Raw genomic sequence first — 24,803 nt, forward strand, 5'->3', positions numbered from 1 at the left:
TGGTCGTGTCTTGTGATTGTAAAGTTTAATTTTGACAATTTATTTCTAGCTGCCTATTCTTAGACCCCAAACTAAGACTTTGATGATTGGTGATTGCCTTGACTGTTGTTTCTAGCAAGTTGCCATATGTATCTCCCAAGTGGCAAAGTGTTTCATCACCCGCGCGCGGCTAAACATCAGACCGAATAGATGGTATACCATTTTTGGACAGAGGCGATTGTTGATTGATACTAATTCAGGTGCGAAGCTGACTGACACTAATCCGGCTGCGCAGTCCCGTTGCTATTCTGATCAGACCAAGGACAGCACACCACCACTCTAAACCTTCCAGTCAAAACCAATGTCAAAGTAACCCTTCTCAGGTACCTGCAACCTCGAACACCTGACAATCTTTCCATCAGCACCCACCAAACCATGCCTGTCGACACCCTGCTCATGGATCCTGTTCCCCCACCAGTCCAGCACGACGCCAGTGTGCTGCACCGCAAAGTACATGATGGCCCCTGAGATACCAATAGCCGCGCTGAGCGAGCTCGTCAGCACGTACGCGTACTTCTCCCACCACGCCGTATACCGCCTCTTGATAAAAAAGTTGAACACAAAGGCCAACACTACCGTGCCCTGCATGTAGCTCCAGTTGAAGGGCGCCCAGCCCATCGGTCCCGCGAAGAGGATGGGTGCGTTGACGTTGCGCCAGAACGAGTTGGGCCAGCGCTTCGCGATAAAGTACGCGACGATGGGGACTACGACACCTATTGGGATAGTGTATGTGAGTGCGCGGTATGGGCCTTGGGTTCCAAAGAGGCGGCGTGGACCGACGACGCCCCATATCACGGTGGACATGAAGTAGGTGTGCGTGCGGGGACAGGTGAAGCGGTCTTTCTGATGCAACTGGCACACATCTTCAACATTGCGAAGGACCCAGTGATTCACAGCTAATCCGATAAACCCAGCCAAAAAGGTTGCGTAAACCTGCGCGGCAAAGGCCCATCGGGGAGGAATCTTGGCATAGTGGGCGAGTTTGAGATCACATGAAAAGTTCAACGACTGATGCGTAGACATGTAACTAAACATGTTGAAGATCATGTTGGGTATTGGGCGTCCCTCCAAGGCGTGGCCCCCGATGATCATGGCCAGAATACCCGTTGAGAGTTCCAGGTTTGTGACAGCAAAGAGCATACCAATCGGAACCTGTAGCAGGACAGTGAAGAGCACAGCCAGAACAACCCCCCATATTGGCATGCCAGTTGGCCACATGCTGACAGAGATGCAGGCGAGGGTAAAAGACGTGACGAGGATGACAAGGTACCACCAGTGAGGGCATTCCGGATATGCAGCCATGAGGCGGTTGTGCACATCGTCAAACTCGTCATTCCGTGACTTTCTCTCCCAAGACGCTCGTATACCATTCATAATATCCTTTCGGTGCCAGAGATACATGTGGACGGGCGTGGCGACGTATATCATAAAGGCAGCCGCATACTTGGTCACTTGGGTAGACGTCACGAGGGGAACGCTGTACTCGTGGTACGCCGTCTCGTTGAGTGTAAAGTTGGGCAGTAATATGTGCGAAACGTTGTAGCGGCTACCCGAATTGTCGTAAACAAGGTTGCTGTTGATGGGGAAATAAGCTGCGTCCCACACGTTGTTAAAGTAAAGCAACGGCGCGACGATGACGCCGATGATGGCCATGCCGCTTGCGTAGTTCATGAGCGTGAAGAAAGGCGTGACGATGGGATCACCCAGATATGTCGCAATGTTCCAGTCCAGCGTGGGCAAGGGGTTGAACCCGAGACCGCAGGTAGATCCAGCAATGAGGGCCAGAGTGACGTTGCGTGGTGATATCCACGTAGGCCAGTTGAACAACCCAAGAGCTTTGAAGAGGAAATTGGGGATCCAAAAGTATACAAACATGGAGGCGAAACAGATCAAGAAGAACCTGTACCGCGTCATCGTCCACCCATTCGCAGCCTGTTCTCTGTTTCCGTTGTCTTTATACAAAGCCTTGGTGAGTGCAATATTTGCCAACGATCTCGGCCACAGCATAGACGACGGGTATACAAGGAACCGACGAGCCAAACCTGCACATCCATACCCGAGGAACTGGGTAGACAACAAAGTGATGATCTGCCAGGGGATGCTGTTCGAGAGAACCTTTTCACCGTAAAAGGTGTCGAGCTTCAACACCTGGATGATAGATACAACGTATGCGCCAACAGCACCACCACCAAAAGACACGTTGGCCATGATTGCAATCAAGACATGCTCTTTCTGGCTAAAGGGTCCAGGGTTGAGGGAGAATTCCCAAGAGAATATTCGAAACTTTTTTGTTGGAAGGATCTTTGCCAGTAGCATTCCCAAAGGCATAGACAATAGCTGTACCATGTATGTCGACAGACTGATGGCCGGCATTCGAAGGGAGAAGAATTGTTCAATCGACGTCCCTAGTAGCACGAATATTGTCCCTAGAAAGAAAGCTCTGAATGTCCCTACAGGCAGCGTCGGATCGTCTGTGTTTTCGACAACAGCTCGAACTTCTGGGTAGATGGAATTGTTCAACATCAGATCCCTCTGAGCTTGGAACTTGGCATATATGTCATGAGCCAATTCTTCGTCTTGCTGTTCACCATTTCTATTTTCGAGGTAGCTTCTCGCTCGTTGGAGGACGTCGTCGGGGAAGTTCTGGTCATGTTCGTGCTCTTCGAGGAGCTTGGCGAGTCTATCCATAAGGCTCTCTTTGGGCATGTCGTCGTTGGGGCCGAGGGATATCTCATGCATGAGAACGGCATCCCCATCTTCGACCGGGACCTCGATCTGTTTTCCGGCTGGCGAACTCATCGTGAAGTCTAGTGATTGCTGGATGACTGTCAATCTGGGAACAGAGCAATGAAAAGCATTTTTGGAGCGAGAACATGGTTGGGGGAAGAGCAAAGAAATAGGGAATCAAAATTGCCACGGCGCTGTAGAATGACCATGTTGAACCCTATACTTGTGATGGTCACCAACCAGATGGTCTCTTCAGTATATCGACAAAGTCTATACATTTCTCCGGGCAGTCCTCTCCGGAAGCGACTTTGTAGAACAAGCCATTGGTGAATGCAAACTGTCTGGGTGTAATCACGATCAAGGAACTTCTCTTTGGGTAATAGAGGCACAAATGTGAATGTCAGGTAATACGTCGGTGTTGGTATGTTGGTATTCAATATTTAAAAGTAAAAGTGATAAAAAACAACGCTGCACAGCTGCCTGGATACCGCAGGTAGGTTGTGCAGATGTTCTGTAAGCCAAATGCCTTTGCTAGCTGATATGTCGAGATAGTTTAATTCGTTGGGACAGAAGCCGAAACAGAAAGGACTACCCTCTCAACAACACCTTGCCGTATTATCCATGGAGATGGTCTCCCGTCGCTTCAGTCTAGAGACTCAATGCAAACATCGGCTTTGTTATTCTTGGTGCCATCGACTCTTCAACTCGAGCCGTCCAATATCCATTCTATTCGGAAAGGATGTCTATGCCAGCGATGTTGATCCAAGTGTGGACGGCATCCGTGTATAGCCGAGTTGCAACAAACTTCTTTTCATCCAATACCCTCCGTGATCCGCCACAGGCCAATCGGTTGCTGTTAAAAAACAACGTAAAACCCAATCCCTTTAGGTAGTTTCGATGTGGCGAAGTAATATCCAAAGCGGAGCAAATCGGTTCGCAATGATGATATGTCGAAGATCGAAGCGTAACCAAAGCATCATAAATAAAACCGTTGCCAGGCCAGTATGAGAGTCGTGATTAATGGTATTTGTGATGCCAACAAAGGTCCCGCCAATTCAGCCAGACTGTCGTAAATCCATTCGTAGTCGTCGGCTGTCTATCGAAAAAGTCCAACTCCAAAACTCAATGCGCCGTTGATGAATGCATGTATGTAGAGTCGTAAATCCAGGCCAGTCTTTCCATCCAAGCAGTCGTAATGTAATGCAAGTCGCAGTGCAAAATTAAAGAATTCCCATTTGGTGCCAGGGATCATTTCGTCCCCCTCGCCGTCTCTGTCGTCTCTCTGCTGCGCGCCTGGCATCACCAGTGCAGTCTACACAGCCCCAGACGGCAAAGACTAATCTCCAGCCACTGGATCACCACTGTTAGTAACATGAACCTCTGTAGAGAGGGGTGAGGGAACCTACACCACTGCTATTAATGCCCAGAGTGCAGCCATAAGCCACAGTTCCTGCCTTCTCTGACCGGGCTTCTTGTCGGAGGAGATGTTGATGTTGGATACCCACATCATAATGATGCCGCCCACGCAGAGCGCCAGCGCGAACAAATCGTGGAGAACTTTTCTTGAAGTGACTAGTCTGGGGACTGTGAATGAGGTGTCTGTCACAGCTAGAATCTCCCAGCTGTCGTTTAGCATTGCGATTGCGCACTACGCGCGTCAGCCTCGTGTGACCATTGGAGGTCAAAGATTAGTGTACTTACACCCACAGCACCGGCGATAATGACTTGACTCTTGGACGACCATTCTTTGCAGACGTATGCGAGGAGCAGGACAGCGGCGAGGCTGGTGATCCAAGCGACCAGCCTCACTCCAGCTTGAGCCAGGGCATAAGGCCTCGAAGGCCGCGCCTGGTAGTGGTACCGGCGCCTCGAAGGCATGGCCGGTCAGCGGTGGAGAGACAATCTCAAAGGTGAAGCATGAAGAAGGAGAGAAAAGAAGAGACAAGAAATGATGGCAGAATGGTTTGTCGATGGAGATGAAGCAAGCAAAAAGAGGTAGCCTGGTCAAGACTCAAGTTAAACAATGGAAGAGGTTAGGAATTGACGAAAAGAAGTGGAGGGAATGGAGATTCGGGGACCCAAGGGTCGGCGCAGCCAATTAGAGGGTGACAGACTAGCTGTGGTCAGTGTAGCGCAAGGGAGCTAGGGGTTGGCGAGCCGCTGGGGGGGAATTAGGTGGTGGATCAGTTCGAGACTTGACTCGACTCTTGAATCTGCATTCCGATATGGTTAGGTTTGGAATGAGGATTAGAGGGTTATACGGTACTCTCAGCTCTGTAGGCAAATTCAGAATACCTAAAGCAAAGTGGCTACTCAGGAGGCATCGAATGCATACCTCTAGAGTTGCATAACAAACAGTTTCAGGGCCCACCCACTGTTTGGTCCCCTTGTAACCGTTGCTGTGGCACAGCAAACCACCCTAGCCACTCTCCAAGAATGACATGACCCCTGTTCTGTTCAGCTCTTCACTCAATAACCCAGCATGGTCTTGCAAACAAACATAGTCATTAATCTGCGGATATTCTAGAACGAATACTCCTCTACGTAAAGATATATACCCTGCGCACCCGTTCCTTTATGTACAGCTCGTTCATCACTCAAACGGCTCACACAATTCCTCGTCTGCGCCACGATCTCACGACCACCACAAACAACAACCCCTGTCTCCCCCCAAGCTTGCTCTACTGGTTCTCGGATCATGGCCTCGATATCTGGGCGGCACGTGTACTCCCGAATAAGCTCTGGTACTGATATTGACTTTTCCACACGACACGGTGAATCGCTCGGACATTCTTTTTCGTCTGTGCCGCTGCTGCAACAGCATCCCGTAGATCCCTTGATGGGTTGGATGTCATCAGAGTCGCTCGATCTTGACGACTCTGCCGATTCAGGTCGAGAAACGAAAACTGGGCCTTCTGTTTTGTCGCTGGACCCTGTAACTGCGATGTGGATGCTGACAGCGATGCCCTTTGCACGTACCATTCGACCGGCTTCTTCGGCTCTTTCAACATAATATTTAATTTCCTGCGCTGTTCTTGCTGTGAGAACAACTTCGACTTTTCGTGTACAGTTCGATTTTTGTGCTACCGCTACACTCTCAAGGATGGGAACAACAAAACTCGCTCCGGTCGACGCTCCGATCAGTACCAGCGTCTCGTAAATGTCCCACTGTGGGGGAACACCATACGGTCCTGATACAAAGCCTGTAAGCTCAGAAGCAGTATTCTTTGTCGCATACTCGTGTATACGCTTGGAGAACCCAGAATGGGCCCGCACGACAAGTTGTATACTGTTGCAACAACATGTTCCCTCGAGCTTGTGTGCACAAGCAATTGTATACGGATGCGCTTCAAACAGACCCAGACGTGGAAGCCAAAGGTAGATGTGCTGTCCAGCCTTCCATTTGAAGTGCACGTCCTTAATGGTGATTACCGTGGTCGCTGGTCCAACAACTCGAGCAGCCACACGATGTCCGAGATGCTTCATGCCCTGACACGCTGTTCCTTGCGGTCGTAAACGAACATTCTGCCACAATAGAAGAATCCATCTCATGGCACGATCAAAAACAAGGAACGAGACGCTCATCCACAGAAGCCAGCGGGAATTAGCAGGAATATGCTTGTGGAGCAACCACAGCATAACAATACTGGTGACAACATGCTGAGCCACCCACACCTCATACGAAAGCCTGCGAATAGGCACAATACCAGTTACGACGTTCCAAAGAAGAATGGCCCAGGCTGCCAGTCCATACTTGACCAGAGGCAGGATACTGAGGGCGTAGTCGAGAAACTCAGCACGTACCCACATGGTCCAGAAATGGAATCCGTGAACCGTTGCGGTGACAAACATTGTGCGCGCAACCCATCGATGTAACCAGTTGAGCCTCTCGTGGCTGGTTCCTGCGAGGAAACCGATAACATTGACCTTTGTCGACAAAAGGTAAACCAGGGGAAACTGCATCAGAGTTACCCATGCGTTGCGATATCCGATACGTTCCCAGTAGTACACGTCGTTCTTTGCTACTTGCCAGCTCATCATGTATACGACAACGACCCAGTAGCATGCTAGAATGATGATCCGGCCGAGGGGAAGTGGCGTAGCCCATTGGAGGCCTTTAGTTGTGATGTAGTATTGCGGATGGGCCATTTCTCGAATGATGGCTGTTGCTGTCGCCCATATTTGACTTGGAGTTCCTCGTGGTCGGGTGGGGTGGTCTATTGCTGGATCGCGACATGCTTTTAATCTTTGCGATGTTAGTAAGACGTTGGTGAGTTTATGAATGTGGCGAGTTTATGAATATGGTTACCTTTGCTGAGCTTCTAGGTGATTGATGCCGCGGACAGCGAGGAGGGTGCCCACGACACCAGCAATGATATACCAATATGCGCGAGCAAAGGCATAGTTGACTTCCATCCCCAAGCCGGGATCATGATGCATGTGGTCCATATCCATGATGGCTATGATACGCCTTTGGCGTTGAAGAAATGCGATTCGAGTGAGAGGGAAAGCGACGACCAGCGTCGTGAAAAAACTTGAAGTTTCGGTCCAGCTTCTCGGGCCTCAAGATGATGGTTCTGTCGATTCAAAAGACCATCATGTCGTATGCAAACAAAACTTGGTCAACAGAGCAACGGCGGTTGAGAGACGATTGAGGCAAAGTGGTGAGAATGATTGAGCAAGTTGGTATGACAGCGACAAGACTTGGCGATTTGAGAATCGAGAATGCCAAGGTGTGAGGACTGGGAAGCAATTAGAGTGCAAGATACTACTTTGGATGAAGAGAGCTGATGTCGGATGAGAGAGGGAGTTAGTTGAACCCCGCCGTGATCAAGAGTTAGGGTGAACAGGATAGATTACTGTAAGCCACCCACATCAGGAATAGTGACTAACTGATTTATACGGGCTGTAAATGCGCAGGGAAGATGCTATTAACTTCAGCTAGAGGAAAGAACCAGTGCATGTAAGAGATGCAGTCTAGTGAAGCCACAAGTCAGGTCTAATCATGCATTGTAAACTCTCAAGGTATCATCTAATTTCTACTCTTTAGATAGTTTCCGTTTTATCCGTCTCATGCCGTGTATCCGTAGCAGCGCAAGATTTCGTAACAAATGTTTCTATGAGCTCGTTTAGAAGTGTTTGTCTAGTGAGCGAGTGATACTACTAAGGTTAGTAGCTTCTGGATGAGGTTAAAACTCGCTCACTTACTTATAAGAGAAACAAGAGGGAAACTTGCTCAAACAACCTCAGGGCCCGTGCACGATCGAATATGATTGGTTTCTGGGGGATGTCTAGGGGGGACCCTTGTTTTTGTTCTAGACTTTTGGGGTAGATCCAGATAAAACGTGCTCTCTTCAGCGGGCGTCTCCGCCACTGACTTATATGGACTAATATTTGGTGATGGAGACTTGCACCGGCGAAAGGCCTTTTCGTGCTGTAAATCACCTGTAAAACCTATAGATATTCGAATCTCCATTGCATTTATGGAGTACAATGCATGGAATTGCTTCAAGCTAGCAACATGGCTTGCATTGGCTTGAGGAGCCATCATGGGAACACAGAGCCTCAATGACGTAGCAATCATGATGAGATTGAGGTTGTACAAGAATTATCATCTGTAACTAAGACCGATCTATGACAATACAATTCTATTCATAACATGAAACTCTCCATGCCTAGAAACCACATTAATGAGACTTTTGGTCCCCGAGCTCATAGAGACCATACCTTAGTACCTTAGACACCTCCTTGGGCAGGTGCGGAAAATAGGTACCTCCTGCATAAAACAACCCCAGACTAGGAGAAGGTAGTTCAGCCTCTCCCTCCTTCCCTTGCCGGTATCCGCACCTGCTACAAAAACTGTCAACCGCCCACCTGAGCTGACTCCCCCAAACCTCACCCACAGTTCAATTCTCTACTCTACCCTCACTTATACCTCGATCACAATGCGCTCCTCTGTCCTCCTCTCTGCAGCTGCCCTTTGCGGCCTGTCCCTCGCCCACTTCGAAGTCAAGTACCCCGACACAATCGGCTTCAAAGACGACGATGAGGACAAGTCTCCCTGTGGTGGCTTCACCCCCGACCTCTCCAAAGATAAACTCGTCGATTTCCACGTCGGAGGCGAAGCCATTGCTCTTCGCTCTACTCACCAGCAAGGCAACTGGCTCTTCCGCGTTACTCTTGACGAAGAGGCCTCTGGCGGTTGGGAACAGGTTTACCCTATCGTTCAGCAGAGCGGCCTGGGCGACTTTTGTCAACCACATGTCACAGTGCCTGAGAAATACGCCGGCAAGAAGGGTTGGGTAAACGTTGTATCTTCGGCAGTTGATGGTCTTCTCTACCAGGTGAGTCTATCCTACAAACCTAATTACATGGCTAATCGTATTAGTGCATTGCTGCCAATTTCGTCAAGGGCAAGGCCGATGCGCCCAGCGAGTGCAAGAACGCATCTTCGGTCAAAGCATACTTTGTCGACGACGACAAGCTTTCTGCTCTTGTGGATGGAGGATCAAATTCGACGGAATCGTCAACTGGCACGGCCACCAGCACTGGCTCAGCGTCGTCTTCCACAGAAACTAAAGATTCGGGCGCGGCGCCGCAATCTTGGTCAGCCAACGGCGTTGGCATGATTACCGTGTTGTCCATGGCATTCGTTGGAGGCGCTTTGTTTATTTAGATGCGGCTGCTCGAGATTGGTTATTTGCGCTGATGGATATGACACTGATAGATATTGTTTCTAATTATGATGGAATGAAGAATGAAACGTGTCTAGCGCATCTCACTCACTGCGCCGCCTTACCGCAGATGGTGGCCATTGCCCTCATTTCCAAACATGCACGACATGGGATCACATCCTACCTCGTCGCAACAATTAATAACACGAGCCATATCGGCCTTTACAAAGTACCAAGCCCCATCCGGTCATGATCCACGCCCAACAACGACTCTTCCCCACAAGATCTACAAGGAACCTCATTGGGCATTGAGGATTTCGCTGGGTCTGATCTGGTGGCCAAGGGGAACAAAAAAAGATTCACCGCTAACAACTTCCTCACTTCTCACTCACTACCACCCTCTCACGCTGTTGTCTGCTCATCAATTGATACCCTACCGCTCAAATGTACACGTCCTTTATCTGATTGATTAGATGCTGTGAGCCAATGGCTAGTTATTCATCATTCTTTGTGTTGTTTTGCACGCGCCACGAATAGAGTTTCATGTGAATCGCCCAGCCCCGATATTACAAACACTTTGTAGGTGCCGCCTTTCCTGTCTGTATATCTATATCCGTGTTTGTTTATATCAACTCGTCTTCTTTTCGACTGTATATCTCTTTTCTATCTCCATTGTATACTTCAAGTAAAACTTCTCATCAACTCGGCGACTTTATCAACTCATACTCATCGGCATTGTATCCGACCAATCTTACAACCACCATTTATGTATCCGACAACACAAATCTTATGAGCTAAGAACCTTATTCAGTATTACCGTCAACCTTGAGCCAAATTTGACGTCCGAGCCACAAACTCTGGCGAAAGGGCCATTATGGCAGCTGTAGACCTCTACCACGCCAGCTTCTCGAAGCAGCTCTTCAACTTACCGACAGCTTCTGGCCTGCAGCCCCTCTATCAAAAATGGCCCGAGTCATGGCCGAGACATGAGATGAGCATATTGCTCGGCCTCGACATCATCTCATGCACGATACTATTACTTTACCTCTGCCGAAAACCGTTGCTGAGCTTAACTCCCCGCTGGTTAAAACCGTTTGCTCAAGAATCTGCACCGTTTCACGCAAAGGAAAGAAAATGGAATTTTTGGACGCTCTGTCTTATTTTTCTTTCTCTTGTTGGGCTGGGTTTTGCTATTAGCTGTGCTATTGTCCACTCTCACCAAAAGGTTTCGTTTATGGGACTTGTGCCATGGACGGTAACGACGCTTCTCACCATTATCGATCTTCCGACTCGAGCGCCGAAGCTACTGCTGGTGCAGTACTCACTCATGATGGCGGCTGCACTTGTACTCCAAGCAATTTGGTATCTCAGCTTCAAGACTAGCTCGATGACCATCTTCCAGATTGCTCACCTTATTCTCGAGGCTCTGGCTATCTTGACCATCGGAAACATGCCTCTTCGCAATCCATTCTGGGGCTCTCTGGATATCGGAAACACCAAAGTCGCTCCGTCGAACAAAGTCCGCAGCCCAGAAGACAACCTCACGCTCTTCCAGTTCTGGACCATGACTTGGGTCAACCCTCTTTCCAAAATCGCCAGCCACAGCGAGATTGGCGTTGAGCACGTGTGGCAGTTGCCATACGAGTTTCAGCACTGGAGGCTTTACATGGCTTTCCGCACACTCAAGGGCAAACTTTTACCGTGTCTCATCGAGGCCAACGGGCTGGATCTTTTTATATCGACTTTTGCAGCCATTGTTGAACGTGTCGCTGAAGTCTCCAACCTTCGGCTCACGAGTAAACTGTATCAGGCTCTCGATAAGAGTGATCCTCAAGAAGCTGGTCTGTGGTGTATGGTTATTCTCTCCATCGACGCTATTCGTCAGATCGCAAGGACGTCTTCGGGATGGTACTCGCGCAAAGCATACGAAAGGAGTCGTGGAGAGACCTTTATCGGCCTCTTCGGGAAGCTTCTCACGAGAGCAGTACCAGGATCTGAAATGACGGAGAAGGATCCCTCTGGTGAAGAAACAGATCCTTCAAACAAATCTGGAAAATTGTCTAAATTCTTTCAACAATGTCGTGGACGTAAAAAGCCAAAGTCAGTATCGCAGCCATCTCAAGACCATCAAGCTTCCAACGCAAAAGTCGTCAACCTCATCCGCGGGGATACCTATGAGATATCCCAACGATTCTGGGAATTCGCACGCGTGGTCGCAACGCCCATTAAAGTCATTGTCACCATATACTATCTTATTGACATCATGGGCTGGCCTTCCTGCGTGGGCTTTGGTTTCATGGTCATCTTCATTACATGCAATTCCCTTCTTGTCCGACAGGTCATTAAGCTGGAGCGTCAAAGAACAGCTCATTCTGATCGACGAGCCCAGGCTGTTGCGCACTTTGTTGAAGCTAGTCGCCCGCTCAAGCTCAACGGCTGGACATCGTCGTGGCGCGATAGGATCTTGCGGTTTCGGGACGTCGAGATGAGGAAGAGACTTCATATCTCGATTGTCAACGCTGCTATCTCGACCATCAATGTCTTTGGCGGTGCCGTCTATCCTTTTGCGAGTATTTGTCTGTATACTCTTATTCTCGGCCGTGGACTCCCAAACGATGTCATCTGGCCTTCACTCCAGCTATTTGCACAACTTGAGGCGAGCACTAGAGAGGCTTTCGATCTCATCTCTGCAGTCTGGAAGTGTACTATTCCTGTCGAGCGTGTCAACAAATACATGTCTGAACCAGACAGGGATCAAGACGCATTCAGTGGCCCGCAAGATCGCGATATCGAATTCGTTAATGCTTCGTTCTCGCTCCCTGCTACCGACCATCTTGTTCTGCAGGACCTAACTCTCAAGTTCTCAACAGGATTAAATGTCATCCGAGGAAAAGTCGGCTCTGGAAAGTCAAGTCTTTTACTGGCAATTCTCAACGAGCTAGAACATCGCAGTGGTGTCTTTTCACGAGCTGATGAGCCAATTGCGTACGCGCAGCAACTCCCTTGGTTGCAAAACAAATCCATCAGAGACAACATCCTCTTCCACGAACCCTTTGAACAAGAGCGTTATCGAAGTGTTCTCAACGCATGTGCCCTACTCCCTGACCTCATGACGTTTCCTCTGGCCGATAAGACGAAACTAGAAGAAGCGGGTATTGGTCTTTCGGGAGGTCAAAAGGCGCGTGTTGCTCTTGCGCGAGCCGTCTATAGCAAGTGCCGGATTCTCCTTTTGGATGATCCCCTTGCAGCTTTAGATCACGACACAGCGAGCTACATTGTACAGCACTTCCTTCGCGGACCTCTTGCGCAGGGTCGAAACATTGTACTCGTCACTCATCGGGATGATCTTGTTCTTAAACACGCTGATCAAGTCGTTGATATCAAAGACGGTTATGCGCATGTCTTGACGCGAGAACAGCTAAATCAAGAACTCGAGCATCCCCACCATGTCAATTCTGTTTCTACCGATGTCCAGCAACACGAAACGACACAGGAACACGACGCTGAAGATGTCCCTGGAGCCAAAGACGTTCCTGAGCAGATCACAGAGACGGGAGCCATTCCTTTCTCTATTTATAAAAAGTACATGGGTGCAGGGGGATGGATTCTATGGTTTCTCTTGGCCTGTTTCTATGGCCTTTCTCGGTACTGCGATATTGCCCGTGCGAGACTGCTTGAAGCTTGGGGTCATGAATCTGCAGGTCTTGAAGGGATTATTGCTAGTAACTACTGGGGTCTTCCTAACCCTAGCCAACACCCTCGGCCGTGGTTGTATGTTCTGGCTGGACTTTCTATCGCTCAGGTGGTAGCGTATGCTGCCGCTCAGGTCCTTCTCGCGTCTATCAGCATCCGCGCTGCTAAAACTCTCTTCAAAATTGCTATCGACAGAGTCAGCAAGGCATCTTTTCGATATCATGATACCACGCCAACAGGCCAGCTGAAGAACCGCCTCATCTCCGACATGGGTATGGTTGATGGTGGTATTCTCGCACCACTCGAGGCATTCGTATATAACATGATTGCTCTCGCCCTAAGTCTCTTCGCCATCATGACCCACCAAGTTTTTCTCGTTCTCATCATCTTTGTCGTCGGGATTCTCTTCTCGTACTTTTATAGTATATATGTACCCGCCTCGCGCTGTCTCCGCCGAATGGAAATGCGCTACCTCACCCCCATCATCGCCAACATTGGAGTCATGCAGGATGGACTCGTCACTATTCGTGCTCTCAAAGTTGAAGAACGTTTCCAGGATAAGCACTTGGAAGCAGTCGACGACTTTCAGAAACACGACCATTTCTTCTGGAGCATGACGTTCTGGCTGGACTTTCGACTGGGTATGTCTTCAGCCATCATGCGGACCATCCTCGTTCTTTCAATGGTATATATGGGTACACCAGCCAGCGCGGTTGGTTTCGTTCTGACACAAACCAACATCGCCATGGTAGCTGTTCAACAACTCTGCGAAAAGTTCGCAGCTCTGCAACTAGACGCTGTGTCGCTTGAACGAGTAGATGCACTGAAGCGTGTCCCTGAGGAACCAAGTGGTGATATTGAACCACCCCAGGACTGGCCAAGACCGTGTGATAGCGTGCGCTTCAACTCCATGTCATTCAAGTACGCCGACGATCTTCCAGCTGTGCTAGACAACGTCACATTCGAAATTCCCGGCGGTTCAACGTGCGCTGTCCTCGGTCGAACAGGATCCGGCAAATCAACCATCGCCAACGCCCTCCTCGCGACACAGGCACCAGCCTCAGGCTCCGTAACAATAGGAAGCATCGACCTCGCGAACATAGACCGCACAGCGCTGCGTCACCGCGTCACATTTATCCAGCAAGACCCGATTCTGTTCCCCGGCACGCTCCGCGACAACATCGACCCGGAAACCAAGTTTTCCGAGCAGGAATGCAACAACGCTATCCAGCGGGTCCTTGGGGATGACTGGGCTCTCGACTCTCGCATCGACGCGGGGGGCAAGAACCTGAGTCAGGGGCAACGACAGCTCGTGGGTATCTGCAGAGCTGTGCTGCGACGAAGCGGGCTTGTGATTCTTGACGAGGCGACGGCGTCGATTGATCGGGGTACCGCGGCGACGGTGCAGAGGATCTTGAGGCAGGAGCTCAAGGAGAGTACTGTGATTACGATTGCGCACCGGCTCGAGGCAGTCCAGGATGCGACGTGGTGTTTGAGGCTTGATAGAGGCCGAGTTGTGGAGTGTGGGCCGGCGAGGAATTTGGGGGAGGCGGGGGAGTAGTATATAGTAGTAGGGGAAAATAGGATATAATTTAAACTGGTAAAAGGCACCACTGAAGAAGTCATCGGGTGTGTTGTAGTCGAACCCAGATCTCCGTGATCCTATATATTGCATTCCGGCGCACTAATAGCCTCTTACCTTTCGTGAGCAGGTGTCTTGATCTCCAGGTGAGCATTCACAGGGTCGCCGTATTCGGGGCTGTTCTTGTCCTTGGAAGAGTCTGCGCCTCAAACTCGCAGCTGCTCATGGGCGTTGGCAGTCAATGGTGTGTATAAGAGGGACCCGAATGTAGAGGGAGCTGCTTCCACGTAGTTCGTACAATATAATATGGTTACAAGTTCAAAGTGTAAGTAAGACCACGGAATTCTGGACTATTATATAAAAAGATATTTCTAAAAGTTTGGGTCCTGAAATATACGTATAACCAAAGTTTATGGCTCAGTAGTGAGTCAGTGTTTTTTGTCCTGTTTACTGGGATCAGAGGAGCAGCAAACAAACATCAAGGTATAACCACAAAACACGCCTGTACTTTTTGTCACGTAGTCTGTACTGCATGAGGCACAAGAAATGAAGATGCTGATCATGGAGAATGCAGAAAGTCCTGTATAGAATAGAGAGGGATTGTGTTCCGGTCCCAGAACACCAACCCCCACGATCGAAGTGAGTAGGTTTGCTAGGTGCTTCCTGCTTCTTAGTCCAAGGAGTGTCCCATCTGATCTCTACTAGAGATACCATGAAACTCCATATTGGCGAAGCCTTTCGGCGTCGCCTGATACCGTACGACGACGGGGTTGTATTTGATCCTTGAATCCACGCGGGGGGGTTTTTCCTACGCCTTCGTGGGGGATCAGAGCCAAAGAGATCGCGAGATAATCATCCAAGCTGAACTACCCTCAACAACGCCGCACTGATACGCTCCAGCATTCAGCAGTGATCTATACCAGAGGATCTGACTGAGGAAGAGGAGAACAAGGGTGACAAAGAGGGAGTGAAAGCATCCGACGCCCAAAAGGAAGATTACAGCGTGAAACTGATCACCAGTGTCTTACGACACATCCTCCATCACGGGCAGCAAATGGACACATATGTGAGAAAGAAACTGTCCAAGAGACAGCTTCGCTCCGTCCCCTATCATTGAGATCCTTGATATGACCCGCGGGGTTTGTCGACCCCGACCATGATCTCAGTGCCAGACATCATCCGGGGGGCGAAGGGGCCGGCGGCCAGGTGGCTCAACGTTGGCTCTCTACATGAGGAATTGTTTCCCATGACGCAGTCGTGGACAGCAAGGGAATCCGACGGTATATGGACAAAATGTCCAATAAGCCCGCTTTGTTGGAGGCGCTCTACTTGCGATCATAGACACCAAGCTCACGGACGACGCCGCCTGGCCCTGCGGCCAGGGCATGAGCCGCTGCCTCGTCAGGAGGCCGTTTGTCTCTGGTGAGAAAATTGGTGCAAGCTGCTGTGAATCAGAGCAGACATTGCAATGAATCACGACATAATTATCTATTTTTCATCCACAGTTGAGAGCGTCTGTGATTCACGTATGGCAATCAAGTCATACGCTTAAAACAAACAGCCAGCAATAGCAACAGTAACAGTAACAGTATAAGTAACAGCAAATAGTGTTTACTGAAAACAATCTTTAACCCGTGATATCAAAGTCCTGTGTGTATCTCTGGAATTCATGAGTTTGGGGGTTCCAAAGAGTCACAACTCTGCGGAAGCGGAGGCCGGTTCGGCTACAGTTTTCAACGGAAACGGCTCCGCGAGTGGATGTCCGAATCTCCGAGCTTCAGTTCCGAGTCGATATAATTAATTAACGGGGACATGGGACGGGCATCGGGTCTGGGATAGTATCGGATCTGGGATCATGTCGAATCTGATCGGAATAGAACGGAATCAAGTTGAAGACTGTTTGAGTAAAGCAATTTTCCGCGGCTTAGGAGATGTAGCAGTGGTTAATGTCTTATGCACTTTATATCCGTAAAGACTGGAATATAATTACCGGATGGTGTTGTCTGTGGAGTACTCGTCTTTGTGTCCGGTATCGTATTTCCGGCATATTTTTAGAAGATATATATATAATTCGAGGTGGATGAATTACTTGGAAATTTAATAGAGGCTCGCTGAGTTGGATACAGACCTCGGCAAATCTCGGCCGTACGCTTTATTGTCAATAGACATTTGGAGAGGGTGTGAATTTATTTAGGAGTATTAGTTGACTGTGGGGGAACGTTGATGATTGGTTGATGTTTGGAGGTGTCTTGACTGGAGAATACGAAAACTAATGAACTGATGAATGTTCTATTACTGCAAGTAACACAACTTATATAATTAAGAGGTTCACTTTATATTAGAATAAGCATGTGTTTGTCAGCTATTTCGATCTCATGACTGAATAGAGTAAGTTAAAGGTAACTCCCTATGCTCTGTACTATCCGTCGAGATGGAAACACTACAGACGGGACCCCGCAATATCACAAGCTCGGCTACTCGTCGGCAACGTACCGACGTCATCTTGTATTGTATTTTACACCAGACAGCAACTGACTCTGTAAACAACCACCTAGAAACTACTGAGTCATCTTTCTCTCTTCTACTCTCCTCCTCGTGATCAACATCAACAAACTTGTACGTCTCGGCCGCATGGATCGTGGTTCCCTACCCCGGTCCTCCGCCTGCCCGGACCAGTAGTGGGGCTCAGGGTAAAAGGTAAAGGGTCTCGGTATGAGGTGTAGGTTTGTGCCGACGTCAGAGCTGTTGGAGTCCTTGAAGATTTTACTGTTACTCTACTGAGCTAGGGCAGTTGCATGTGAGAACGTGGAAAATAGCTTCTGATGATGGGGAGGGTGTGAGATGAGAGATCGACCTTAGTACCTAAGCAGTCATTGTCTACAGGTGCACAGAATTAGATATGTATATGCACAGGTATTCAACAGCACACGGCTGACTTGATGGCCATGTTCATAAACTTGTAATATACAGCTACACTTAAACATACATAGCACGACATCTACCGCAACCATCTCCGATACCTTCCATCTTCCATTCACCCCCAAACTCCAACTCTCTCTTCCCCCGGTCAAATGTGGGGTTTCTTCTCCGGACATTCAAAAAAAGGTGTGTAAATAAAGGGAAAAAAGAGAGCTAACACCTAAAACTAACAGCTCGGTCCATGACCGACAAGGTCTGTCTCTCTCTCTTCTTCTTCTTCATATGCCATCAATCTACTTTCTTCTTTAAATTGTTCCTTTCCCTCCCCTCTTCCCCATCATTTCTTCTCTGTTAGTCTTGTTTCTTCTTCCGGTCTCTTGTTCTCTCTCTCCTAGCGTTGGTCTCGAAGCTATCCACCAACAACCTCGGTTCTAAAACGACTCGGCGCAAGCTCTCGGACTTTCGAATAAATCAATAACCCACGCGACCTCTCTCTGTTCTATACTGTATTATTCTGTATTACTTGACTCGGCGTAATAGCAATATCTCTTACAAAAGAATCACATCTGTCGCAATGGCTTCAAAGAACGGCAATGGCAAAAAGGCGCCGCCCTCTGCGGCTGTTAACCTTATTGGTACGTCAGAAATTAAAAATCAACGGCCTTATGATCCATTCAAGGTATAAACCGATCAAAAACTAACTTCAATCGCAGCTGGTGGTGGTGCTGGTATGATGGAAGCTCTCGTCTGCCATCCCCTCGGTAAGAACCTCGGAATGCGCCAAACGGCGCAAACCTAGAAAGTAAAAAACTAACAGACATGTAAAGACACAATCAAGGTTCGCATGCAGCTCTCAAGACGCGCTCGTCAACCAGGAGCCCCTAAGCGCGGCTTCCTGAAAACCGGCGCCGCCATCGTCGCAAAAGAGACGCCCCTCGGCCTGTACAAGGGTCTCGGCGCTGTCTTTACGGGAATTGTCCCCAAGATGGCCATCCGCTTCACCTCGTTTGAAAAGTACAAGCAGTTCCTCGCCGACGAGACGGGCGCCGTGTCCGGCAAGAGTGTCTTTATTGCTGGTCTGGCTGCCGGTGTTACGGAAGCCGTCTGCGTCGTGACACCCATGGAGGTCATCAAGATCCGTCTTCAGGCGCAACACCACTCCATGGCGGATCCCCTCGATGTTCCCAAGTACCGCAACGCTGCTCACGCGCTCTACACCGTCGTTAAGGAAGAGGGTTTTGGTGCGCTGTACCGCGGTGTGAGCTTGACGGCTCTGAGGCAGGGTTCTAACCAGGCTGTCAACTTTACTGCTTACAGCTACTTCAAGGACTGGCTGAAGAAGGCCCAGCCTCAGTATGAGAACACTAACCTGCCCAACTACCAGACCACCCTGTGCGGTCTTGTGTCGGGTGCTATGGGTCCTCTGAGTAACGCTCCCATCGATACTATCAAGACACGTCTGCAACGGGGAGGTGCTGAGCCTGGAGTTAGTGCTTGGGCTCGTATTACTCGAATTACTACCCAAATGTTCAAGTACGTTTGACACTGAGAAGAAAACTTGAAAATATGCTGACTTTTATTTAGGGAAGAGGGATTCTATGCTTTGTACAAGGGTATCACACCTCGAATTATGCGTGTTGCTCCTGGTCAGGCCGTCACCTTTACAGTCTACGAGTTCCTCAAGGATAAGATGGAGAGAAGTAACCTGTCTCTTGTCGGAGGCAAGTATGAGGAGTAAATGGTTATAAGCGACTGGAATCAACATAAACATCTGTCCCAATCTATTCTCGGCAGATTCCTCTGTTGAGAGGGATGCAGACGTCCGGCCATCACGAGACACCAGGGATCTACTTATTCACACTTTAACTCACTGGGGAAATGCAAATGGCAAACAATTGTACATGAAAGGCAACAGGAGAGGATCAAAAGTATAGAGGAAGATATACCATGCATAGGAATGACGGGCGGCTATGTTCTTACTGCGCGCATGCATCTTTGGATAAATACCAGCATTTGTAGTTTGGACAATTGACTTTTTTAACAACACCTTTCTTGCACACCTTTTTTGAGCACAAATTTATTTATTTTATTCAAAAGGGCATTCTCGTAACAATCTCATACTCTCATATATCTATCGACCAGGTCGCTTGGGGCGGCTAAAGCCCTGTCGGGACGCCGTCTTGGGATGCAAATCCTCCAAGACCGACTCCTCGGTAATCTCACTAGGGTCCTCAACTTCAAACTTCTTCTCGAGCGTCAGCCCGGCTTGGCTCTCGGCGGCGTCGAGGACGGAACGCTTCATCAGGGGGTACATCATGCGGAACTTGATGGACTTGTTGCCGGGCGTCGAGGGGCAGGTGTAGAAGAAGAGAACGGGGCTCGACTCGGCACCGTCGTGTGTGTGGGTAAAGCGGTAAAAGGTGAACCGCGGCTCGGTCGACGAGATGGCCTTTGTCAGTTCTGAAATGCCGCTCGGCGTGGGTGCCTCGGGAACGAGCTCCACTTTCTCAGTCGAGGGGTTAATTTTCTGGGTATAAGCGGTTAGTTTCCGGCAAGAGATTAGAATAGAACTTGGACTACTAACCAGCATCGTCACAGGTCGACCGCCGTCCTCGCCAACTTCCTTCAGAGCAGCAATGGCCTCGTCGGAGATGGGCATAGCAAAGTTCTTGCTCAGATGAATAGCCTTGTGTCCCGTTCCCTGACCAGCCTCCTGTTCAGCACGCTTGACCTCGCCCAGCTGCTGCTCTTCTTCGGTGAGAGGGGCAGCCAACTTGTTATGCGCATCGTGCTTCTCGAAGCCCTTAACACTCAGCTCTTCGGGCGTTGTGACAAAGATGGTCTCCCGGAAGTGCTCTGTGCCTAGCTCTCGCACAAAGGTCAAGCGAGTAGAAGCAAACAACATCTTTTGGCGCACCTTTGCCGAGTCGGGGACGTAGGTGATGGCTATGAATCGAGGAGCATCCTCGTGACGACGAAGGATAATGTATAGAGCGACATCGGGCTTGAGGTGAGGCTCAAGACCAGAAAGGTTATCAGAAAAAGAGCTCGACTTGGAGGGGATCGTGGTGATAGGGACCATGGACTCCTTCTCGATGGTTGCGAGGAGTCCAAAGGTGCCGGTCGACGACAGCAACGAGTTGAACTCGTTCTGAAGCTCCTGAGAAGCTGCAAGAGTTAGTTCGGACCCTCAAGTAGAGCCCGTATCTTGCGTACCTGATATTCCTGACTGCATTTTGTCTATAAAATTGAAATGTAGGTGTAGGGGAGATGTCGACCGACCTTTGCTCTGCTGTCAAGTAACCCCGCCACTTCTGGCGTCGCACGCTTGGAGCTACAGTGGGGTTGCCAGCTCACCTCTAAGATTTACGTCAGATCATTGGAGTACTTACCCTGTGCTTGTGTGTCTCGATATTTTGCACGGAGATCGAGTTCAATCTCAATAATTGATAAAGAAACAAGGGTTTGCTTAAATAAAAATAATGAATTTGTATGCATCATTTATGAATTATCATTCCATTTGATGATCATTGTCAACCTGAGTTCATACAGCTTGACTCCAGCTGCTCGATGCTTCTGAGATTCGTTTAATCTCTGCTCTGTCTTACAAAAAGATTCCTCCATAATCCACCGACCATAAACAGTCTTGATATTACCGATATCATCATACTGCCACACTGTCTCCACAAACTCATCATATCAGACTTCCATCTTTAATGAGTGTCCCCAGCTGTTCAGCCTCAAATGAGTACCACCGCAATGAAGAGCAATCCACTCAGTCTGACAAACAATGAGATCTCAAACTGGTTTGCCTCTGAGACACCCACCTCATCAACAGTTGGGGAAGGGGTAGGCACAGGACCAGTCTCTGTCACTAGAGTTTCGCTGGTGGGAGATTCTGCTTGAAACTCCGACATGATTCCGGACCCATCTGAGAGTGACTCTGGGTCAGTTACCGGGGTCGTGGGAGGTTCGTCTTCAGTCCAAGTGAGACTGGTAGGAACTTGGGCAGTTGAAGTTGATGCCGAGTCCAGGAGCTCGCCAGGAGAAGTAGTTGGCGGGTCGATTGGGACAAAAGCTGACGGAGGAAGGGGGCTCTCGGGGGGTTGCTGAACAGTGACTGGTGACGACGGGGGTACTTGATCCTGTTCAGTCGATGCAAGGGAGGTTTGCCATGGGAGCGCAGCCGAAGCGACCAGAACCACCGAAGATGTGACAGTGAAGAAGTCAGTGGCTGGTGCAGGTTGATTCCCCGGATCACCCAGCTCAGTCTGAGTTTCGGTGGCTTGAATAACTGCGGCCTGGACGACAAACAGGTTCGAGATGTCGGATTCACCCTCAGAGCAGCCTCCACCACACATGGGGGAGTAGGGATCTTCGGAGCAAGGGTTGTTGCAGAATCCTTCATTGATGGATTTGATAGCATTGGGGTCGTCTCCGCAGCGGCAAGCACTTGAAGAGTTAGCTAGACGTCAGAAGGAGTCTTTACCCGCTACTTACGTGGGAGAAACGGCAGCAAACAAGTGGTTGATGCAAGCAGCCTGGCACATCTCAGGAGTCAAGACACCGTTGGGAAGCGGGACGGGGTTGCTAAAGCCGGCGGCATCGACAGTGGCACATCCCCAGTACTTGAACTTCTCTGGGTACGGCTGCTGCGAACTGTAGGCTGCCTGGCAAAGGGCGGCGGCGAAGCCAAAGATGACGATCAAGAGATGGGCGAGCATGATGAAGAAGTGAACGAAGAATGAATGTGATTTGTACGAAATGAGTGGCAAGCCTGGTTGGCGATGGTGAAGATGTCAAGTTCTAGTATGGAAGAGATTGAGGAGAAATTTGTTGGGAGATCTAGTGGATGAAGAGGAGTCAGGAAGGTAAGCGGTGGACGGTGAAGCTCGTGGTGCAGGAAGGCACGTCTCTCCTGACCACGAGGCAGGTTGCTCGCCGCACCTTCCACAAGCTTGATTCATATTCAACGAACTACCTACCTACTACCTTCTACTGCGCTTTACTGGTGACGTGTACAGGCATTTCAAGATCCAAGATTGATAAAGTAGAAGATGGAAGGTAACCCTACAGACAGTGTGAGCAGTTCTTTATCAATGTCACACAGGTACCTGTGATGTGTGGGTAGTGGAAAAGATGATTTTAATGGCTTAAGAAGTCTGATTTCAGTAGTATAGACTGACTTAATACTGCTAAGGGCACCCTTCTTGGATGACTCGCCACCACATAGACTGACTTAATGATTTTCTCTCTCATACCCCGTGGCCAAACCGTCCAGTGCTCCTCGGTAGGTCAAATATCAAGACTTCTTCTTACCCCGAAGCTTTCGCTTCAACCACCTGATTGATGTCATTCCCTTCTCCAGTACAAAGGTTGCATACTCTCCGTGCCCTTCCATCTTTTCAGACGCCCGTACCTTGATGTCCAGGTATTCGTCACGCTCCTCCTCACGTTCTCCAATGGGTACGACAATACCGGCGTAGCGGAAAAGGATTGCATTTAGAATCATGCGACACATGCGTCCATTGCCATCTTCGAAGGGATGGATCTGAACAAACTCCAGCGAGTACTTGGAAGCAATAGAGAATGGGTCGATAGATCCTTGGGCTTCACAGTCATCGATCTCCTTCTTCATGTCGGCGCACATCTCGGTCATCTTGGCTGGAACTAACTCGGGCGCGACGAAGGTTGTGTCACCAGCGCTTACCCAGACATCGCGATACTTCCCAGCGTACTCCTCTGAGGGTACCTCTGGCAACTCAGGATCGATAATTGAAACGCCCTTGCAGAGGATGGCGTGCGTTTTCTTGATGAGATCCTCTGTCATATCCTCTCTCAGGACGACGAAGTGGTGAATTATGTGCTGGAAGGCTCTCACATGCTGCACAATCTCACGACGGCCACGGAGAACGTGTTGCCGATTTTCGTGGTGCAGTGTGTGGTCAAGATCGTAGAGCTCAGCGAGTTCTAATTCGTAGTGCGGATCGCATTCCTCAATCTCAGGGACAGGCTCGCCTCGCAAGATCTTGCGACAGAGATGTACTGTAACATCAAGACCAAGTCCGGCCCTCTCAATCTTGTTGCTACCAAAGATTGCGTGAATGATAGATTCATGAAGTCGTTCAACGAGGATGGCCTGCTGCTTTGGCGTGCGGCTGTCTTTCACGGTCTGCAGATAACGTGTAGCCTTGTCGAATAGAGTCTTGGGGTCTTGTCCGGTGGCGTACGTACGGTAGATAGAGTCAGCACGGATAGTGATCGGGACGGCTTGCATCGCTGGCCAGTTCTGACGGACAGACTTTTGAAAGTCTTCTAGCAACTTGGTTCGCTTGACGGGGCTAGAGGGAGTTGCAGATGATGTGCCAGAGGTTGACTGAGGATCGTTGCCAAAGAGATTACCAAGAGGCTTTCTCTTGCGATTTCGTTTGAAAGGGCTAGAGGGAGTTGCAGATGATGTGTCAGAGGTTGGCTGAGGATCGTTGCCAAAGATATTACCAAGAGGCTTTCTCTTACGTTTTCGGTCGGATGGGTGCTCCATGGTGATTATAGACACCTGTGTGTGTGTTAAAGAATGAAAGAAAGAGAAGAAGGAAATAAGTCAGGAGACGAGCTACTTATACTTGTTTCTACGAGCTTAAGACAGGAAGTCACACTCTAATAACCTTTGTTTGTGATTCACTGTCTATAATCTTAAGATAATGTGTACATGAGCCAAACCGTAAGGTTTATGAGAAATTAAATGTCTTAGCTTTAAGTCTGGCATTAGACTTCCTTATTTTAACACAGTAACACATCATATGTGATAGGACTGACACGTCGTTTATCTACTTGCAGAATGCCAACACTGTCGCATTGGCAGTAGGTCATGACTACACTCTGAGAACCGGTAGTTGAGCATGAACTGGATGAAGCAGGAACGATGTTTTGGGACTTACAGATGAGCAGAGGTAAACAGGGAATTTGGTGATTTCATTTCAAAGCCTATGACCTCTCCGTTGCGGTGCAACTAAGAGTCATAGAAGGAAGGACATAAAGATGCAACCTTATTCTTATACAATACAAAATCCCATTGCTTTATCCTTCAATACACTAAGGGCTACAAAATACCAATCCTCCAAAACAAGTGAAATACAGTGAAACATCATCGGTTAATTTTGCTGGCTTGC

At 49.1% G+C, this 24,803-nt stretch overlaps 9 protein-coding genes across 9 annotated transcripts; 3 read left to right on the top strand and 6 right to left on the bottom strand.

The window, feature by feature from the left end:
• Positions 1-318: 318 nt before the first annotated feature.
• Positions 319-2,838, bottom strand: FGSG_06562 (uncharacterized protein; the record flags this gene model as incomplete). Its single annotated transcript, XM_011327871.1, has 1 exon — positions 319-2,838. One exon carries the CDS (start codon positions 2,836-2,838, stop codon positions 319-321), a length of 2,520 nt encoding a protein of 839 aa, XP_011326173.1.
• A 654-nt stretch (positions 2,839-3,492) lies between these two features.
• FGSG_06563 (uncharacterized protein) lies at positions 3,493-7,221 on the bottom strand (the record flags this gene model as incomplete). The annotated part of the gene is made up of 5 exons (XM_011327872.1): positions 3,493-3,619; positions 4,173-4,350; positions 4,468-4,776; positions 5,379-7,012; positions 7,076-7,221. The coding sequence occupies 5 exons, from the start codon at positions 7,219-7,221 to the stop codon at positions 3,493-3,495; spliced, it is 2,394 nt and encodes a 797-aa protein (XP_011326174.1).
• A 781-nt stretch (positions 7,222-8,002) lies between these two features.
• Positions 8,003-8,350, bottom strand: FGSG_12936 (uncharacterized protein; the record flags this gene model as incomplete). The annotated part of the gene is made up of 1 exon (XM_011327873.1): positions 8,003-8,350. One exon carries the CDS (start codon positions 8,348-8,350, stop codon positions 8,003-8,005), a length of 348 nt encoding a protein of 115 aa, XP_011326175.1.
• A 317-nt stretch (positions 8,351-8,667) lies between these two features.
• FGSG_06564 (uncharacterized protein) lies at positions 8,668-9,573 on the top strand. The gene is made up of 2 exons (XM_011327874.1): positions 8,668-9,110; positions 9,155-9,573. Exons 1-2 carry the CDS (start codon positions 8,712-8,714, stop codon positions 9,440-9,442), a joined length of 687 nt encoding a protein of 228 aa, XP_011326176.1. The 5' UTR covers positions 8,668-8,711; the 3' UTR covers positions 9,443-9,573.
• Positions 9,574-10,314: 741 nt separating this feature from the next.
• Positions 10,315-15,303, top strand: FGSG_06565 (uncharacterized protein; the record flags this gene model as incomplete). Its single annotated transcript, XM_011327875.1, has 7 exons — positions 10,315-13,774; positions 13,838-14,656; positions 14,741-14,762; positions 14,846-14,959; positions 15,033-15,040; positions 15,125-15,138; positions 15,238-15,303. 7 exons carry the CDS (start codon positions 10,315-10,317, stop codon positions 15,301-15,303), a joined length of 4,503 nt encoding a protein of 1,500 aa, XP_011326177.1.
• A 2,575-nt stretch (positions 15,304-17,878) lies between these two features.
• Positions 17,879-19,677, top strand: FGSG_06566 (succinate/fumarate transporter). Its single transcript, XM_011327876.1, has 4 exons — positions 17,879-18,269; positions 18,348-18,395; positions 18,462-19,167; positions 19,219-19,677. Exons 1-4 carry the CDS (start codon positions 18,209-18,211, stop codon positions 19,370-19,372), a joined length of 969 nt encoding a protein of 322 aa, XP_011326178.1. The 5' UTR covers positions 17,879-18,208; the 3' UTR covers positions 19,373-19,677.
• Positions 19,632-20,878, bottom strand: FGSG_12937 (uncharacterized protein). The gene is made up of 3 exons (XM_011327877.1): positions 20,851-20,878; positions 20,219-20,802; positions 19,632-20,161 (listed from the first exon to the last, which is right to left on the bottom strand). The coding sequence occupies exons 1-3, from the start codon at positions 20,867-20,869 to the stop codon at positions 19,766-19,768; spliced, it is 999 nt and encodes a 332-aa protein (XP_011326179.1). The 5' UTR covers positions 20,870-20,878; the 3' UTR covers positions 19,632-19,765.
• A 255-nt stretch (positions 20,879-21,133) lies between these two features.
• Positions 21,134-22,407, bottom strand: FGSG_12938 (uncharacterized protein). The gene is made up of 2 exons (XM_011327878.1): positions 22,135-22,407; positions 21,134-22,086 (listed from the first exon to the last, which is right to left on the bottom strand). Exons 1-2 carry the CDS (start codon positions 22,356-22,358, stop codon positions 21,375-21,377), a joined length of 936 nt encoding a protein of 311 aa, XP_011326180.1. The 5' UTR covers positions 22,359-22,407; the 3' UTR covers positions 21,134-21,374.
• A 529-nt stretch (positions 22,408-22,936) lies between these two features.
• FGSG_12939 (uncharacterized protein) lies at positions 22,937-24,175 on the bottom strand (the record flags this gene model as incomplete). Its single annotated transcript, XM_011327879.1, has 1 exon — positions 22,937-24,175. The coding sequence occupies one exon, from the start codon at positions 24,173-24,175 to the stop codon at positions 22,937-22,939; it is 1,239 nt and encodes a 412-aa protein (XP_011326181.1).
• Between the last annotated feature and the right edge of the window lie 628 nt (positions 24,176-24,803).

Source organism: Fusarium graminearum, chromosome 4 (assembly GCF_000240135.3).
Source record: "Fusarium graminearum PH-1 chromosome 4, whole genome shotgun sequence".
Classification (NCBI taxonomy): Eukaryota; Fungi; Ascomycota; class Sordariomycetes; order Hypocreales; family Nectriaceae; genus Fusarium; species Fusarium graminearum.

Excerpts from the sequence above, each read along its gene's own strand:
- FGSG_06564 (XM_011327874.1), top strand. The coding sequence starts at position 8,712 with ATGCGCTCCTCTGTCCTCCTCTCTGCAGCTGCCCTTTGCGGCCTGTCC. Across the intron at positions 9,111-9,154 it reads TTGATGGTCTTCTCTACCAG|TGCATTGCTGCCAATTTCGT; the intron begins GTGAGTCTATCC and ends TAATCGTATTAG.
- FGSG_06566 (XM_011327876.1), top strand. The coding sequence starts at position 18,209 with ATGGCTTCAAAGAACGGCAATGGCAAAAAGGCGCCGCCCTCTGCGGCT. Across the intron at positions 18,270-18,347 it reads TGCGGCTGTTAACCTTATTG|CTGGTGGTGGTGCTGGTATG; the intron begins GTACGTCAGAAA and ends CTTCAATCGCAG. Across the intron at positions 19,168-19,218 it reads ATTACTACCCAAATGTTCAA|GGAAGAGGGATTCTATGCTT; the intron begins GTACGTTTGACA and ends ACTTTTATTTAG.
- FGSG_12937 (XM_011327877.1), bottom strand. Across the intron at positions 20,162-20,218 it reads GTCGACCTGTGACGATGCTG|AAAATTAACCCCTCGACTGA; the intron begins GTTAGTAGTCCA and ends GCTTATACCCAG.
- FGSG_12938 (XM_011327878.1), bottom strand. The coding sequence starts at position 22,358 with ATGCTCGCCCATCTCTTGATCGTCATCTTTGGCTTCGCCGCCGCCCTT. Across the intron at positions 22,087-22,134 it reads TTTGCTGCCGTTTCTCCCAC|TGCTTGCCGCTGCGGAGACG; the intron begins GTAAGTAGCGGG and ends TAACTCTTCAAG.